Raw genomic sequence first — 19694 nt, 5'->3', positions numbered from 1 at the left:
TCACCTAAAGGATTATTAGGAACACCTGTTCAATTTCTCATTAATGCAATTATCTAATCAACCAATCAGATGGCAGTTGCTTCAATGCATTTAGGGGTTTGGTCCTGGTCAAGACAATCTCCTGAACTCCAAACTGAATGTCAGAATGGGAAAGAAAGGTGATTTAAGCAATTTTGAGCGTGGCATGGTTGTTGGTGCCAGACGGGCCGGTTTGAGTATTTCACAATCTGCTCAGTTACTGGGATTTTCACGCACAACCATTTCTAGGGTTTACAAAGAATGGTGTGAAAAGGGAAAAACATCCAGTATGCTGCAGTCCTGTGGGCGAAAATGCCTTGTTGATGCCGGGTACCACTCATCTCCACTACAAATAGGTAAAAGAGGCTACAATTTGCAAGAGCTCACCAAAATTGGACAGCTGAAGACTGGAAAAATGTTGCCTGCTCTGATGAGTCTCGATTTCTGTAGAGACATTCAGATGGTAGAGTCAGAATTTGGCGTAAACAGAATGAGAACATGGGTCCATCATGCAGTCTCCAAAGACTCAAAGCATTTAATTAAGTTTAATTAAATCTTTAGTTACTTGATTACGTTTGCCTCTATTTGAGTAGTTATGTTAACATGTTGTTGCTATATGTTGTTGATATTAGTGCTGAAAAGAATCTAAATAAGTTACTTGTGCAGTGTTTTTTTATTTTCAGCAAGACACTCCCTCATCTAATGTAATCAGTGCTTGTTCATATTACTTTCCTACAAAATTCCTTTAGAAATGATGATAAACAAATGTTTTACTATACTCTTAATCGCCAGCTTGAATTTAAGGATGAATGACGATGAAGGCCGTCGACAAGCCGTAAGACCTAACCAACATTCTGTGGTCAGATATTTCCTTTTAACTCCTAAACTCATAACGTTAGCTTACTTTCATTAGTTCTCCCATGCTGTATGAGTCAAATGCTTCCCACAATCGAACCTCCAGGCTCATTGTGCCGCCATTGTTTGTTTACCCTTTTATATCACATTAGTTAGAGAATACATTCACTGGAATATAATCAAGAACTGTGTGTGTTGCCTATTTCTACATCCCTGCCAAGAGAATTGACCCTTTAGATATGAGACTGACTGATTGATTTAAGATAATTGAGCGATTATTAACTAACTGATCACTAGTAATAATTGTATAATTATTAAAGCTACCTAGAGGTCCGGAGACTCTTGGATTATAACAACTCCGGTGGTGCCCTGGAACAAGGAATAATTTTTGATTTTATGAGTATTAAATTAAATTCATAATTGGGTATTAATTCTCATAAATTTATTAAAATTCATAACTAATTTAAGCCTGCTACACAGCTCAAAGTTGAAAAAGTCTTGAAAAGGTATTGAATTTTACTTCAGGATTCCTGTGTATACCCTGTTTGAACCAAGGATGAAAACTTAGACTAGTCTTGCAGAGATATTTAATGTTTGGACAATCAACCTAAACCTAAAGGCAACACCTGGGCAACAAGAAACATCTGTCAGTCACATGTTCCAATAGTTTTGTGGGTTCAAACAAAGGGTGGTATGTACAGGGAGAGAGAGACAGGAAGAGGAGGGGCGTGTGTGGGAAGGGAAAGGGAGCAGATTCAATTAGTGAGTAAACACTAAAATACAGTGGAGAATAAAGTAGGAAATGGTGAGATAAGCTAGTTAATGCAGTCTTTTAATTGTGTTTTTCACAGAATGCCAGTTAATGAAGACTGAAAGACCCCGGCCCAACACGTTTGTCATCCGTTGCCTACAGTGGACAACTGTCATTGAACGCACCTTTCACGTGGACACCAATGACGAGAGGTAAGCACAGGGTCAAATATTATATCAAGCAAGCTGCCATTTTTCCTCTAGGCTTGTGTCAAACTATGGTGAAAATATTTGAAACAGATTTCAAGATTCTCCAAAACTTGGTGTGTTTGTTAGATTTAATGCCTAACAGTTTGTGGGATTTTTGCCTCTCAGAGAGGAGTGGATGCGGGCAATCCAGTCTGTGGCAAATAGTCTGAAGATGAGAGAACAGGAGGAGGAGGAACCAATGGATGTGTTTGGTTCGCCCAGCGAAAGCAGTCTGGAAGAGATGGAGGTGGCTATGTCCAAAAGCTGCCCCAAAGTGGTGAGAGGATCAGTTGTTGGGGAAATGGAATATAGTGATCTCAGTTTTGATCTGATACAAAAGACAGTTTGGCAATGTTTTGTTTTGTCCTTGTGAGGGAATTTGAAAGCACAAACTAGGAAGCAGTATTTTGAGGGGCGTTATAGAGGGTACAGTGAGGTTTTTGATAAGTGATTTATTTTTTACTGTAACATTTAGTTCAGAGTAGCAGATTAGCAGTCTGCCTTCAGACCCAGAGAAGCCTTTATTCTGCAGACAGTTTTAAATTATTACTATTATTATGGTTTTAATTGGTGCTGTGTTGACAGCTAAGCAGAACTGGGAGTGAATTGGTTGCCTCATATCGCATGCATTAAGAGAGACTATTAGAAGGTGCTTCTTGTTTTTGTATTCTTTTTCTAAACCTCTAACTTTTTTCCTGGTTGCTAGTTTCCACCTGATGAATGCCACCTGTATATGAGGAGGTGCGGATAGTGAGATTCGATCATTAGCATAGGACAGCAGTGGTGGCCGACACAGGACAAAACGTGTCTCTTCTGAGACAGCAGAGTGGCCAGTCAAGAAATGTATATATAAGATATATATATTAAAATTAAAAAAAAATTAAATTTACTTAATTATTCAGTAAAACAAGATATTACTATGAATATTATTGATAATCGTTCATCAATTGTTCAACATAAAACAACAGCAACATCAAGAAAGTGCTAGATGATATCTCATACTCCTGTAATACATTATTTTACAGTAATCAAACATTTTGTTCCATCTTGGGAGTGTTGGCTCATCTGGACTAACATACCAAAGTAAATGAAGAACATCTCAAAAACTATCACATCTAGTGCATCAAGTGTGACCACTGACAGATAACAATGTAAGCCTCACTGTTTCTGCACCACAGTCCATTATAAACCACATAATACGTGAAGTTTACAAATGCATTGTCAGGTGAGGATCAAGGCTCCTTTCGCTTTGCTTAATTAGATAAGCATGCAAATCTTACCAAAATGTCATTTTAAATTTTTTGAAATACAACAGAAACACAAAGTAGTACTGGCAGCCATAATTTCAGCTTATGGTAAAACTGTTCAAAGTTTTTAATGGGCATTTAGCATGTTAATAATCAAATTACACATTTGTGTGCATAGTTGTGAAGCAATAGTCTACAAACAAAGTTGGGCTAACCCCAAATAGTCGAAGATTCAATGTTACGATGGGCGGAGCCTGATTCGACTGTCAATCTCACAGTCGAAGCGTCGCAGCTAAAAAAGATCACGCCAATTTGGCGATATGGGGGTGCTCAATGTCTGATTTTACATATCTACCAGTTTTCTCCCAATAAGTTAATATACAGCCTGTTACAATATACATTTCAATGTTTAATGCTGTAAATAAACATGTAAACAGAAATCAAACTTTCTATAAATGGCGTAGCGTGTGTGTGTAGTGGCAGAAGAGGAATGCTTGCTGAAGAGACTAAGCCCCAGCTTCAATGGTGTTGTGCCGAGTTGTCCGCACCTCAGAGGACTTTCGGATAATTTATCAACATTGATGAACCACACAAAATATATTTTATTGTTTTTAAATAGCTGGCTACTTGGAATAGACCCGCGAGGAACTGCGATGTGCATGCCGTTGTTGGCAGCTTAGCATGCACGCAAAACTCTGCACAAGACTGGTGAATGACAGGCGAGAGAGAGAAAAAAGGGTCTTCAAATAGCCTCAGTTTAGATGGATGTACAGTGTAAATTGAATAAATAGAGACTGCAGCTCTGCAGCTTCATCGTGTTATAACTTCTTCGACGACGAAGATAGAAATGTCCCATTCTAAGATAATAAAAACATAGCGGTTCATTCTGTAAGGTATACACCACTGAAAACATAGTTATGGATCTTATATTGTTGTCAATAGATCCTCTGAAATATTACACACTGGACCTTTCAGGGGACATGACATCACAGAGATGGAGTGCTGATGTTGCACTGGTGCTAGGAGTAGCAACCATGAGGTAGCTGTAAAAACTCCTGTATCACACTGATAGATTCAGCACAATATTCATTTTACATTACACCTGCACTAACAAAACATTTTTGGCCACTTGGGGGCAGTGGAAACAAAATGTGAACACAATCTGGACTCACCTTGTAAGTTGATATTGTAAACTTATTAGCAAATAGTTGCTGATCTACACATAGATCCCTCATTTAGAGTTGTGTTTGTGTCCACCTGATGAATGTAGTCCAATGTTCACTCTCTTTCAGCCGTTTGTGGTCTCTACCAACTCCTAAAAGAAATATGTGGCTCTCTCCACTGTGTTCACCAGCTAGTCTCCAGCTGAGTCTGTCTGTTGTTTTGGTGCGGATTCATCCCCAATGAATTCTCATACCTTGACCTTGTGTACATTACAGACAATGAGTGACTTTGAGTACCTGAAGCTGCTTGGGAAGGGGACATTTGGGAAGGTAATTCTGGTCAAAGAGAAATCCACCGGTGTACATTATGCCATGAAAATACTGCGCAAAGAGGTCATCATAGCCAAGGTAAGTAAGAGATCTACAGCTGTCACTCATTGCATTCTGCTGCTTCATACTCCCATACCTTCATACCATGAATGCCACAAAGTGTGGGAGAAAAGTTGGGCCACTAGAGGGCAACAGCATCAGCATAGTAGGGACAGTCTGATTTCCATTATGGCAGTATTATGTCATACTGGATATCTTTACTAAACACCAGGACCATGATTCTTTCCCTAACGTTAACCAAGTGGTTTTTGTTACTTTAATCTAACCATATTTTAATAATCAATAAACATTTTCTGACACTTTATTAGGCTATCACTGCCTCCAATAGAAAACATTACAAAGAAAAATCAATTAAACACCACCTATTAAGAAATTTGGGCCTATTTCTACATAACTAATTATTATTGGGGGGGTGTGATTGTGAGGGCAGTATTCTCTTTAGTCCCCAGACTCAAAAATCCAGCAGATTATCTGGCATTAAATGTCACACATCAAGTTATTTCTTTCTTTTTGTGAAAACATTTATTCTGAACTGCTGTTTATAATATTATAGCCACCTGTCCATTTCCTGCCTTCCTACTGGACATGTTACTCCATGTTTCTTGGCAGCTGTTGTCTGTTCTTCCCCAGCATGTTGCTACACCTTCTCTCTTCAGTCAGAAATCTGCACAAAATGGATTTGTATATGGATATGTCACTCCACAACTATTGGGTGTTGGAATTAAAATGCAAATGAATTGAAGTGCCCCCTTCTAGTACTGCTGTAATGATGCAGAGCGGGGCTGTTGCTGATTCTGGGGCAGAGTTGCAGAATGAAATAAGAAACTTATACTAAGCTGTTTTAAGATTAAAACAAAGATCATGTCAAACCAGATATTTACCGTGACCCTTTAAGTAAAGCTTTACATTTTATATGGCGTGTTTTCAGTGTTTCTGACAATAATGTTTTTGTTGGCAGGATGAGGTGGCCCACACAGTTACAGAGAGCCGAGTGTTACAAAACACACGACACCCCTTCCTCACGGTGAGAATACTTACAAATGACCCAGCTGTTAGTAAAGCTCAGCAGGAGTGCTGTCTCAGACTCTATTCATGGACATACATTGTCACAGTTATACAATTCCTGTAAAGAAAGAATTCACATATTTGGAACAACAAGTGAATTCTATTGAAATGAAGGTTGAATATCCTGTAAACAATTTGATTCTGCTGGAAAAATATAATATAATTTACTCCAAAAATATAGATTTTTGGAGCTCTACTGGTTTGGAAGAATTTACAGCGGAAGCGGATGGATCTCAATTAGTCATGAGGATTCAGCTCTATCTCTGAATTAATAATGTTCAGTCCCCCAATAATTAAAACAATGGTTTTTACAACTGGAATCAAAAGCCTTTGAAAGCATTATGGGATATTTATGTTATATGATGAATGAATCCTAGACAAATGAAATCATTTCAGTCAGATAAGAAGCTACTAAAAAGGCCGTTCATCACACCTGACCTGGTGAAAGTATATCCCTCTTGTGATTTCACCCCCCAAAAAATTCACCTGATGGTAAAGAGGTACGCTGGGATACTGTATTGTAATGTGTGCACTAACTGTATGTATTCATTTTTCTAATGGGATTTTCTTCCTGCAGACACTGAAATATGCCTTCCAGACCCACGATAGACTCTGTTTTGTAATGGAATATGCCAATGGAGGCGAGGTGAGAACTCACACACACACACACCCCACAGTCACCTGGAGATACACTGATGTCGCAGGTTTTAAAACGGAGACCTTTTGCTACGTTTGCACCTCCCGTCCAGAATAAAACGGTGAAAACGAAGACCTAAAACAGAGAAGTTTGAAAACGCTGCCGACCCCGTTTTTTGTTTTGAAACTCCGGAGGCCGTTTTAGGGAAGACGGCTGAAAATTGAGGACTTTAGAAACGATGACGCAGACACTCACGTTTGGCTCTCTGATTGGCTCTTACAAGTCATGCAAAACACGATACTGCGTTTTTGACTTGGTATTTTTATTAAAATATTTTGGAAATATAACACTTACAGCCTACTGGCCCCACAGCCGCTTTTACATTCAGTAACAGTCCCAGCTCGTTCTTGGTCCATGCAAAATAAAATCTGGTGTGGTTCTTAGTCTGTATTACTTTCTTCTTTCACCAAATCTTCTGTAACCACAGAATAGACCATCTGCTTCGTGTTTACACCGGCTCGCGCATGCCCAGTGTACCTGAACGGCCACTAGAGGTGCGTTGTCAGTCGTTTTAATGTAGATACAGATCAACTCTGATACACAGCTAAAACGCTGCTGTGGACGGAGATCGTATATTTGTGTTAAAACTCCGTTTTTAAACTAAAACGGAGAAGTCTAGATGGGGCCTCTATCTGCTCTCTCTATTTTCAGCTCTTCTTCCACCTTTCCCGGGAAAGAGTGTTCACAGAAGACCGGGCCCGCTTCTATGGCGCCGAGATTGTGTCAGCGCTTGAGTACCTCCATTCAAGTGATGTTGTTTACCGTGATCTGAAGGTGAATACACTTAATGTCCATCAGTTTGGAAATATACAATATCCATACAGGGTTTATATCGTGACTTCAGAGAAGGTCATAAATTTCCATTTTCCATTTACCACCACGTCATGTTTTCAGTAGAATAAACAAGGCATCTTCAGCTGAATAGAATTTAATTTAGAAGCATTTAATAGCAGTTGCAGTCTTTATTGATATATCTGTCAGTAAGTAAAATTTCTAGATAAGATCTGAAAATGTTATTCTTACTTACCTTGTTTGTGAAATATGGCCGGTATTTAAGGTGAGTGTAGGTAAGAGTGTGAAGCTAGAATTGGAATAGCAGCAATGTCACGATGGATGTTCTCCGGGTGCTCCGGCTTCCACCTACCCTCCAAAGACATGCAGGCTAGGTTAATTGGTGACCCTAAATTGTCTGTAGGTGTGGATGTGAGTGTGAGTGGTTGTCTGTCTATGTGTGGCCCTGCTGGCAACCTGGCAATCTGTCCAGGGTGTACCCCACCTTTCGCCCGATGTCAACAGGGATTGGCTCCAGCCCCCCCCCCCCCGTACGCAGGATAAGCGGTTGACGATGGATGGATGGGTGGGTTTCACTGGGCATTACTTGTAGGGATACTTTCCATGATGTTGTCAGACACCTGGTATAACAGTCTGAACCTGTCATTGGCAAAAATAAGGACTTTTTGTGGATGTAATTTTGACAGATGCAGTTGCCCCAAAGGAATATGTTGCAGCCATTGTAGACTCTGATTTATATCAATGATCATAACACTCAGATCTGATGTGTTTGCTGCTATTTTCCTCTCTCTCAGTTGGAGAATCTGATGCTGGACAAAGACGGCCACATCAAAATCACAGATTTTGGTCTTTGTAAGGAGGGCATTACCCCTGATGCTACAATGAAAACCTTCTGTGGAACTCCTGAATATCTGGCACCTGAGGTAAATGCATGTTCAGTGCAGTTTCTGACCTCTACACAAGGCATCATATATTCATACACTACAAACATTTACTACCACAAATTGCTGATCTCATGTTTAAGCAGATTTCCTGCATATATAAATACATTACCCGCATGTAATGAGTGTTTCTTGACACGAGCATTGTTTTTCACTTGATTACTGCACCATTTACATAAACTTCCAGCTGAAACACAGGCTCACCAGACATACTATAGATAAATGTAAGCATAACCAAAAAACCTGAGACTGACACACAGCAGCACAGGCCAAGATAACCCTGCCTAGCCTTCATCCAGCTACAGCTCTCACACTAATAAAAATTGTTGAAAAGTGCTGTGTGCCAGTGTCAGGTTTTTGAAAAACAAAATAAGAACCTCAAGCTCCCTTGAGCTTGGACCCCTAATAAATAAGCGGTGGGTTCAAACCTTTCTCCACTTAATGATTTCAAAATAGTTTCACCCACATATACTGTGAGTTTTTTAACTATTTTTAACAGTTTCTGATTTATAGTCAAATCTGTGTTTTGCTGGAAGCACACTAGAGTATACTATAGTACTATTTGGGCTTGTTTTAGGTCTGATACGCCCCTTCTGACAATTGCGGGGATGTTCTGTGCAAAACATAGCAGACACCAGTGCAATTAGCTGACGACAACAATCTGGCTCCTGCCTTGTTCTATTTCTGAAGTCACATTTGATCAAATGAGTTTCTGTGAGATCCTTGGAACCGCCACTCTGAAGTAATTTAGTATAAAAGATGGGTGCTATGGGGTGTGAGGAGATGTGTGCTGTGAATGTGAAAATTAAAAATGGGCCAAGAGTCTTTTTGTAGAGCACACTGAGCTGGACTTGTGTGAGAAATTTCTAGTCAATTGGCTGTATGGTGTGAGGGGCATGGTCTTTCCAAAATTGCACTTTGCTGATCTGCAGGTGGGAGGGATTGGTTTGTTATCAGGGCAGGATACAACTAATGATTTACACCTGTTTGTGTGGATGATATATTATTTTAATTTGAGCAGTGAGTGAGATGAACTGTGATCTCACAAAGAGTGAGAATGTAATCTCAACCAGCAAAAGGAAATACCAAAAAGGTAAGAACCTTGACTCTTTAAACTTGGCCCTGTCCCCACTCCTAAACCCAGAACTTTCTGAGTTTAGCTGTGAACCAGGGTTTGTGAAAGTTATAAATCACATTAGTGTATGTTGGGATACAGCAAGACTCACAGAATTATAATGCCTTTAAATTGTTTAACAAAATAGGATGCTAATGCCAGCTAATGTTATCCATTATACCTTGTCAGTTGGTGGATTTGACAAGAAAGCTATGCTGATTCTGTAACAGAATACTAACCACATGCTGCATGTCATTGAAATCATTTTGCTGACTAATTTTGGAAGTTGCCAAATGTTAGAAAACAAGACCTGCGTTAAGATGAAATAACATCTACCTTACATCTCATTTTGCTGTTTTAACACGCAAATATGGTCTGTATTGTCAGATAAAGAGGTAAAAAAAAAAAATTGTGGGCATCAAAAGGAATGTTGTTGTTCATTTAAAATGGACAGTGCACAATAATGAACATAAGGACAATGTCCAAAATGTAAGTGAGCCAGATTTAGCTGGCAGCTTAATGTTATAATAACAAAACATTAAAACATGGCATACAGACATAAAAAAAACAACACAGGAGCATGGATGAAACAGTAAAGTACAAGTTACATAAGCACAGACAAAATCAGGCAAGCACAATTGATGACACGTAAAATACATCGACATACAGTGGATAGAAAGTCTACACACCCCTGTTGAAATGCTAGGTTCTTGTGATGTAAAATAATGACAAATGTCAGAACTTTCCACTTTTTTTTTTTTTAACAAACTGAAATCTTCAAGGGGGACAATGAAGAAGGAAGAACCTTACAATGGCCTGGCTGCATAAGCTTCTTCTGGTGAAGCCATGCTTTTGTGGATTTGGATGTGTACTTTGGGTAGTTTTAATGCTGAAAGGTGAACTTCATCTTTCTAACAGACGCTTGATGGTTTTGTGCCAAAATTGCCTGGTATTGGGAATTGTTCATAATTCCTTCCACCCTGACTAAGGCCCCAGTTCCAGCTGGGGGGGGGGGGGGCCCACCATGCTTTGGAAATTATTTTGTACTCATCTCCTGACTGATATCTTTCAACAATGACATCTCTCTGATGCTTTGAAAGCTCTCTGCGGACCATGGCTTCTGCTCGGAGATGCAACTAAGAAAATATCAGGAAAGTCCTACTAGAATAGCTGAGCTTTATTTGTGATTAATCAGTCACTTTATATGATGGCAGGTGTGTATTGACTTCTAGTTAACCTGCGTTTGAATGTGATTGGTTAATTCTGAACACAGCCACATCCCCAGTAATAAGAGGGTGTGCACACTTATGCAACCAGGTTATTGTCAGGTTTTTATTTTTCATTTTTCCCCTCGATTGTTTTTTTTTATTTATTTTTTTCTATTGAATTGTACACATTATAGGTCACATTAAAGGTGGAAAATTCTAACGTGATTTCTTATTTTTACATCACAAGAACCTGGCGTTTTAACAGGGGTGTGTAGACTTTCTCGATTCACTGTAGCTGTGTTTTCCCATTTTCATAATGCTGTGTGTAATCGAATCAAGTAGAAAAACAAATCTAATTTCTGTTTTTGAGATTTTTATTTTTTTTTTTGACTCTCCTGCGCCAAAATTGACCTCCATGGGAGTATGTAGAGTGGAAAAAGTGGAATACTAGAAGACGTTTTGAATGGTTTCTGAGAAGTCACTGCGAGTTATCCTGCTCAGGATTTAGTCTTTGAGGTGGCTGGTCCAAGCTCTGATGCTCTGTAAAGATTTTCCTGAGGGAAAGGGTGAGAACAGACCACTTGTTTTGACAGACACACAAATTGCAATTTTCCTGTCCAATTCTGATTTCCGACTTGATGGTCTCGTCTCGGGCTCGAACGCATTTGTACTCGGTCTTGTCTCTGTTTCGGATATTTATTTCAAGACCAGCCCATAGCCTTGGGAATATCAATAAATTGCCTGTGCATTGTCTGATTTTATTAAAATCCTTGTTGGAGTTTGACGTGTGACAGCAAACTATAAATGTTGAACTCATTGTTCAGCATGAATAGTTCAGAAACTGCTGGTTTGTCCGACTGGAATTATATTATACTAGTGGTAAGCTATATAGTACACTATTATATGAAATGATGATGAATATAAAGTTTACTATTAAATGAACATAATACTTTTTATTTATTGTTATAATACTATTCTAATCTACTCATTTATAGGCTACTAGTTCCTCCTCCAGGTTGTGGATAGACACTCTGCAGTGGACAGATGTAGATTTAGCCAGAGCCAGGATGCATTCAAACACTGTAATGATGATGATCTAAAACTATGCGAATATGCAGTTTTAGACAAAATAACTAACTTTCTTGGGTGAGGACCCACTCCCACAGCCCCACATTGTGTGCTCAGTTGTTAGGGCCCGAGCACGACCGTGTGAGGTCCCTATTGAATTTGCTAAGATTATTATTATTTTTTATTTCTGCAAAGTAGGCTCCATTGACGGGGCCTAAACATACTCAAACTCACCAAAATTTGCAAACATGTCAGAGCTGGTGAAAAATTTCGTATTTTATGGGTTTCGCGCATGGGCGTGGCAAAATGACTCGCTAGCGCCACCTAGAAAATTGGAAAAGATTATCCCCTCGTTCACGTTCAACCTACATGTACGAAATTTTCTGGGGACGTGTATCATATCAAGACGCACAAAAAAGCCTCAAGAACCCATACCCTAAACCCAACAGGAAGTCGGCCATTTTGAATTTTAAGGATTTTGGATGATTTACACACTCCGTACTTTAACGAACTCCTCCTAGGGATTTAGTCCGACCGACTTCAAATTTCTGCTGTGCCTTCTAAAGGCATTGACGATAAGTTGTGCTATCTGTGAGTTTTCGTCAATGGGCGTGTCCGTGGCGTCAAAGATCAACTCTTCGCCATGACACAGGAAGTTGTTGTAACTTCAGTGTACATACCCACATCTGAACAAAACTTCACGTGCTTGATAACTCTCCCACCCCGCAGACATCTACACGCCAATACCGATTTTATATTAGTAGCTCCACATAGGGGACACAGGAAGTGACATACAACACCTTCATGCAGCGTCGGAACCGCGTAGCAAATTCACAGCCGCACCAGCAGAGCTCCAGAATATGCAACGCGGCCGCCTCACATCTGGACGCGCTACACGTGCGAGGGCCCGCCCATCGCTGCTTGTAGCTTTAATTCCTCTATTTGTTTTTCCTGCTTTTTTTTTTTTTTTTTTTTTTTTGTCTTGTCCTATGCCAATCACATGCCTGACTAATGCTAAAGTAAACACATCTATCCATTGGTGATTAGCCTACAAAACATTTCTGTATATGTAGAAGGCTCAGACTTGGCCACAGACCCTACGTTCTCGCATGTGTTTAGCCTACGTCACTTACCTGTGGTGGTTGGTTCGGCTTGCGTCATTGGATAGCTAGAAAATCCACACTACAGGGGAAATATAGACAATGCTGGCAAGGATACAGGCTGCAAAGAGTGCATCTGTCTTCTGTTACCAAGCAAACGTTAATGACAAATGCTGTATAGATTGAAGTAACAGGAGATACTATGGGCGCTAAAGGTGGCTAAATGGCATTATTCTTACAAATCAATGTAATAAGACCAAAGTTTTACACTGCATTTGTAACTGTTGCAATTACAAATGCTTTGATATTCATTTTTTATTTTATTTTTTTTCTGTTTGCATTGGAACAACACAACAAGCAAGGGGGAGGGAGCATAGCAGAGCAATACGAGACATTCCACACAGAACTCCAAAAATGGATCGGACCAAATGATTGGCATCTCTCAGGGCTTAAAGCTTTTCGGCGTGCTGCGTTTTATATTCGACAATATATAATTATGATTGTGGAAAGAACTTAATGCTTTATTTGTGTGTGTGTCAGAAGTGCTTGTCATCAGCACAATTTGGTGGCTTGGTGTATATACAAAAGAAAGAACTTGTACTTCCTGACAACATGGACACGTGGCTATTTTAGGCCTCACAGGGTGGAAGTTTCTATTGGGTTAACGTGTAGCCACTTTTGTTCTCTCTTTTTTTTTTTTTTTTTTTTTTTTTACATGTTGCAACTGTAGTTGGCCTAATATAAAACAACACAACAGTGTGTGTCTGTGTATTTATTGATAATGCATTTTGAACTAAACATTTTACTAGATTGGATCATCTAGACCTTTGCCCAGTTGATGAGGTTGTTTTTGTCGGAATGTAATCCATTGGTGGACTACGGCTTCACATACAAGTGGCATCAGTTTTGATTATAGACGGTGCTTGAATTGGGCCACCGGTTCCAGAGCTTTCACACTTTACATTTTGGTGTACTGGAACATTTTTTGCTGTTCTTTTCATACCAGAACTTTTCTCTGGGCTCTGTCTGTGTGACGCTCACCTGCAGCCATGTGCATAAAGTTGCTCGTCAAAGTAACTTTGAACTGACCAATCGCAGCCTGGATGGGGCGGGACACACAAACGGTTGACGGCAAACCTTTGAAATTGAGCTTGTTTTTCTGCATAAATGATTGACAAGTTAGTAATAGCATTAATTAATTAGACTGACCACCGTGCAGATAATTTCTTACACAAGGACTTCACGAATGAAAGTAAACCACAGAAATGAAACGGCTCTCCGAATGGAATTATTATGCTAGTGGTAAGCTGTCTTGTATACTATTATGATAGTGCATTCATTATAATTTCATAACATTAGCCCTAGTACTGGCCAATACACACACCAACATGTGAATAGGGAGTACCAGTAGGGCTGGGCAATAAAACAATGATGATGATTATTGCGATATAATCAATTTTATTTATATAGTGCCAAATCACAACAAGTTATCTCACAGCGCTTTTCATAAAAGAGCAGGTCTAGACCGTACTCTATGATGCTATTTACATCTGGCTAGCTGACTGGCTAGCTACAGTAGCTAAAGACTGATCTACCAAGGTGCGGAGCCGGACTTCTAAATCACTGAGCCTCGCCTCCATGTCTACAAATAAACTACACTTATTACACTGACACACCGAGCAGGAGAAAGTAGGAGAGAGAGGTAGGAGAAGCCATTGCTAGCTGCTAAGCTAAAGTTGCTAACGGCTAAGCTAAAGTACTGTAGCGTAGCAACTATGAGATTGAACAGCAGTCACTAAAAGATGGAAAGAACTGTGAGAAAAGAACAGAGTACAGTCTAGACCTGCTCCTTTATGAAAAGCGCTGTGAGATAACTGTTGTGATTTGACGCTATATAAATAAAATTGAATTGAGTGCTTAGGCAAAATTACTGTAAGAATAAGTGTTTAGCGGACAGTTGGCTGCTGTAATCTAACAAATGTAACTGTTATTTAGCAAGAGCAGCACAACACGGTACCAACACACAAGCACCGGAAACGGAAATGAGTCGACACGCTTACCGCAATACGTCAGCAGACACTTGACACTGGACTTCAAGCACCGTGGATTCTCAAGCAAATACTTATTGATAGATAGATGTGATGTACGCAACAGCTTGTTACAATCCTCAATAACAATATAGAAACTTATCATTAAATTGATTTAATTCATTTGATTCACAAACAAGTTAGTACTTCTAGTTTTTCTATTAGATATGTATTGTTGAAACGGGACTGAAAAGATTTTACTTATGCATATTTGTTGAAAAGACTTTATCAATTGTTTTGAATGTTCTACCTCAGATATGTTAAGTGACCTGCTGTTTGGCATCAAGTGTTTGTTCTGACCCTAAAAAGTTTTAAAGCATAATTAACTCTTTCTTCAACTTTCTCTCAGGAGCAAAAATTAAACTTTAAAATGGAAAATAATGGTTTTGCATTTTATTTTTGGCCATATTGCCCAGCCCCAAGAACCTGCACCTATTTTTCCCACTTGAAGCACTGATTATAGGTGGTGGCAGAAAGTTTCACCAGAATGCAGGAAATAAAGTGTATAAAACATTCTAAAACGACCCTGTGACCCCCCCTGTCATATTTTTCAACATTTCTTCAAAACATTGTACAGTTACCTTCCGTTCTTGTGAACCCTGAATCATATTTCCTCATGTCTCGTGAGCTAAGTTTGTCACACACCTAATCTGAGCCCCTATGTCCCCACCACTTCTCAACACAAAGTTACGCTCTTGCCCCCTACCTCCATCTTTTTTTGTAACCCCAGAACACATTTCAGGCACAGAAGGGGGGGGGGGGGGAACGTCACTATGACCTCCAGCTACATTGAGGGGTACTATCTGCAATGGAAAACGGAGCACGGTCAAACCGAGGCGAGTTGAGCTGGTAATGGGAAAAAACGGCTGGCTGTTAGGAGACCTGGGAGGACCCCGCAACCGACACACAAAGAAAACCTTACCTGAGGAAGCCAAAATCCCTGTGGCAGAATGCCTGTGGACGGATGAGACTAAAATAAAGCGGTTTGGTAAAGCACATCATTCTTCTGTTTTCAGAAAACAAAACAAGGCCTTCAAAGAAAAGAACACGGACCCTATAGTCAAACATGGTGGAGGTTTACTGATGTTTTGGGGTTGCTTTGCTGCTTGAGGCACTGGATGTCTCGACTGCGTGCATGGCATTATGAAATTTGAAGACTACAAAGTTTAGGTAGCCAATAATTTATTCAAGCGCATTTTTGAGTGAGTTCTGTATGGAATGTCTCAGATTTGGCTTTTTCTCTTCTGGTGGTTCCAATGCACCAAAAGAAAAACATGAGAATACAAAAGCATTGTTGCAACAATTTTCTGGGATGTATGACATGCATGCAGGTGTGCCCATACTTTTGGGCATGACTGAATGTTTAGGGAACTGTGCAGTCAGGTGATGTATACCAAATGTAAACGTTAAAGGCTTCAAATTCAGTCACTACTTACTGCCACTGAGAAATCTTAATCAGGCTAATGTCTGTCTCTCAGGTCCTGGAAGATAATGACTATGGCAGGGCGGTGGACTGGTGGGGTCTGGGTGTAGTCATGTATGAGATGATGTGCGGCCGTCTGCCTTTCTACAACCAGGACCATGAGCGTTTGTTTGAGCTCATCCTTATGGAGGAGATCCGCTTCCCCAGGAACCTGTCACCCGAAGCCAAGTCCCTGCTGGCTGGCCTGCTCAAGAAGGACCCCAAACAGAGGTGTGTGTGTGTGTGTGTGTGTGTGTGTAATCCTTTTGGAAATACAACTTAATTCTTACGTGATGTTGTTTGGACTGATAGGTTAGGTGGCGGCCCCGATGATGCCAAAGAAGTAATGAGTCACAAATTTTTCCTCACCATCATCTGGCAGGATGTCGTACTGAAGAAGGTAAGCCATCATGAGGTTAGAGGAAGTGAAGCTGAGGTTACTCCTGGCTGGCTTCATATCTGTGATATAGACACTTTCATCAAACTTTAAAAATTCTCACCTCCAACTTGCGGAGTGCCCAGTCACATACTAGATTTGGGCCAATAGACGGTACAATCATCCAACGGCAATGGCTGACAGATATCACAATGTTAAGCCAATTGTTCACGTTAAATAACTATGTGAACGCATGTTTTAATCCCCACGGACGACATTATTCATTTTAAATCTACCTGCTTTGCACCTGCCTCGGACTTACCTACACCTGTGGTGTCTCACTGCAAACACACAGGCTTGGCCTGGATCGCTCGCTCGCTAACCTCTACAACCCAGTTAACATGGCTATCCTTATTAGCTAGGCTCCTTGCATGCTTGTTTATAATTTATTTGAAGGTGGGTCTCAGACACTGACAGCGTTGCTAAGAAAATAGACTAACTTCTCAGAGTTAACTTGAATGCTTTAGTTTTTCTATTTACACACAGCTCCGATTCAGTGTGTTTGAGAAAGGGAGCGAGCATGTGGAGGTGCTGAGTGAATCCATGCTCATGTAAAATATGGTATGTGGCCGTAACTGTGTTCACATGCAACTCAAATTTAATCCTCGCAACACTTTCCTTGTGCGGGATTTATCGCTGGACAACTGCCAAGTGTTGAGAAAATACGATAACATGAACACAACCCGCGATTATTACAGCTGTATGAACCCAAACCAAACATTTGGCTTTCAATTGCAATAAACAGATCAAACTGGTGGGGGGGGGTGTATATGTGTGTGTGTGTATATATATGTGTGTGTATGTGTCAGTAATTCCATTCAAAAAGTGAAACTTGGATAATGTATACATTCATTCCACACAGACTAATATATTTCAAATGTTCATTCCTTTTAATTTTGATAATTATAACTGACAACTAATGAAAATCCCAAATTCAGTATCTTCGAAAATTAGAATATTAAGACCAATACAAAAAAGGATTTTTAGAAATGTTGGCCAACTGAAAAGTATGAACATGTACAGCACTCAATACTTAGTTGGGGTTAGTTTGCCTGAATTACTGCAGCAATGCAGCGTGGCATGGAGTCGATCAGTCTGTGGCACTGCTCAGGTATCAGTGGGTTTTGTCTCACACCACATCTCTTCCTTCCCTTCGCCTCTCTATTAATGTGCTTAGACACAGAGCTCTGTGAACAGCCAGCCTCTTTAGCAATGACCTTTTGTGTCTTGTCCTCCTTGTGCAAGGTGTCAATGGTCGTCTTTTGGACAGCTGTCAGCAGTCTTCCCCATGATTGTGTAGCCTACAGAACTAGACTGAGAGACCATTTAAAGGCCTTTGCAGGTGTTTTGAGTTAATTAGCTGGTTAGAGTGTGGCACCAGGTGTCTTCAATATTGAACCTTTTCACAATATTCTAATTTTGAGATACTGATTTTGGGGTTTTCATTAGTTGTCAGTTATCATCAAAATTAAAAGGAATGAACACTTGTAATATATTAGCCTGTGTGGAAAGAATGTTTTCATTATCCAAGTTTCACTTTTTGAATGGAATTACTGAAATAAATCAACTTTTTGATATTCTAATTATATGACCAGCACCTGTAAATATGAAGTAATAGTCCATCAGAGCTCTGGGTGTCAACCGACGCTAACACTGAAACCTGATGTTCTCGGAGGGTCGCTTCCGAGAAGCTCCAGTGAAGATAAATCAACGTTGCAATCCCAAAAACTAAAGTAAAAGGCTAATTTAATAAAAGCAGTTTACTGCGAGCTCCTCCCGCAAGCAAATGGCGTAGTTGTCAGAGCAGAATCCAGACCAACTGCAGGTGTTTTATTTGTCCAAAGGTTGCAGCGCTGCTCCTTGCTCCTCTGCCCCAAGGTTAGCAGCTCTCCGCCGGCCAGCAGATTTTCAATCTCCCGCTCTGCCCAGTCTTAACAACCACATTTTCTAACTCACCTGAAAACTGAAAAATAATTTAAGATATCTGTCTGTAGGCTACGCCAGTTTACACTCAGATTGTAACTGATGTTCTCAACATTGGACAAGTAGGCAGTAATAAAATACAGCTTCTTTGTATAAATTGAGCTAATGTTCAGTTAAATTGCAGCCTACTGTAGAAGCTTTCCTGCTCAGCTGCGCAGTCTGAAGGGGAGGGGAGATGTTAGCTAGTGCTAACAGGCTTCACTTTTCCAGCAGTTGGGGATACAGACTTTTCTTGGTCTTGAGAAGCTGACGCACTGTAACCGACACAGCACATTTACTGGCAGAATATTTTCCTCCACTAGCGTTCACCGTCACTTTCTGCTGCTCGGGCAATCAAACACTCATACGAACCTCCCCGATTCGGAGTTACACTGCTCTTATAATACCATCTGTCATTTAAAGAATGCGGAGCGAGCCAAGCGAAGAATGTTACCATGCTCGCACAGTGTGTGAGTGAAAATTAGTAGCGCATTGATAAATATGAGTGTGGGGAAATTTTAGTAGCATTCAATTCAATTTTATTTATATAGCGCCAAATCACAACAACAGTTATCTCACAGCGCTTTTCATAAAAGAGCAGGTCTAGACCGTACTCTGTGATGATATTTACAGAAGCCCAACAGTTCCCACCAAGAGCAAGCACTAGGCGAGAGAGGCAAGGAAAAACTTCCTTATAAGAGGCAGAAACCTCGAGCAGAACCATGGCTCAGGGTGGGCGGCCATCTGCCTCGACCGGTTGGGGTGAGAGAGAGAGAGAGAGAGAGAGAGGGATGTAAGGAGAGAGAGAGGGGAGGGAGGCAGCCTACACAATATACACACAGAGGTACAGACAGCGAAGGTAATGTTGCTATAAACTAAATGAAAAATGGTACAGATATTTATAATAGTGTTAATGGTAACCATCGTAATGTTAATAACAATAATAACAATAAGACTAGCAACAATAGTCGTTGCAGCAGAGGGTGTCGAGCAGGAACACGGGGGCAGCAGGCGACCCGCAGCCACAGATCCAGACTCCACAGCTCCAGAGCCAGAAAACCTGCAGGAAGTGATAGGAGGAGAGAGGAGA

General features: G+C 40.3%; 2 protein-coding genes across 18 annotated transcripts in view; both read left to right on the top strand.

Moving 5' to 3' along the window:
- LOC123985438 (RAC-beta serine/threonine-protein kinase-like) overlaps window positions 1–16711 on the top strand; it is a 25019-nt gene extending 8308 nt beyond the window's left edge. For all 6 annotated transcript variants that reach the window (XM_046072940.1, XM_046072941.1, XM_046072946.1 and 3 more), the window contains exons 4-12: window positions 1725–1836; window positions 1999–2149; window positions 4559–4690; window positions 5631–5696; window positions 6315–6383; window positions 7086–7208; window positions 8021–8149; window positions 16223–16437; window positions 16519–16711. In XM_046072940.1, coding sequence (XP_045928896.1) covers window positions 1725–1836; window positions 1999–2149; window positions 4559–4690; window positions 5631–5696; window positions 6315–6383; window positions 7086–7208; window positions 8021–8149; window positions 16223–16437; window positions 16519–16696 — 1175 coding nt within the window. In that variant the 3' untranslated portion in view covers window positions 16697–16711. The remainder of the gene's footprint in view (window positions 1–1724; window positions 1837–1998; window positions 2150–4558; window positions 4691–5630; window positions 5697–6314; window positions 6384–7085; window positions 7209–8020; window positions 8150–16222; window positions 16438–16518) is intronic.
- LOC123985437 (von Willebrand factor A domain-containing protein 5A-like) overlaps window positions 1–19694 on the top strand; it is a 73675-nt gene that overhangs the window by 47676 nt on the left and 6305 nt on the right. The gene's annotated exons all lie outside the window — the stretch shown is intronic.

This window comes from Micropterus dolomieu, linkage group LG17, assembly GCF_021292245.1.
Source record: "Micropterus dolomieu isolate WLL.071019.BEF.003 ecotype Adirondacks linkage group LG17, ASM2129224v1, whole genome shotgun sequence".
NCBI classification, from domain to species: domain Eukaryota; kingdom Metazoa; phylum Chordata; class Actinopteri; order Centrarchiformes; family Centrarchidae; genus Micropterus; species Micropterus dolomieu.
This window is presented reverse-complemented; position numbering and strand designations above follow the sequence as displayed.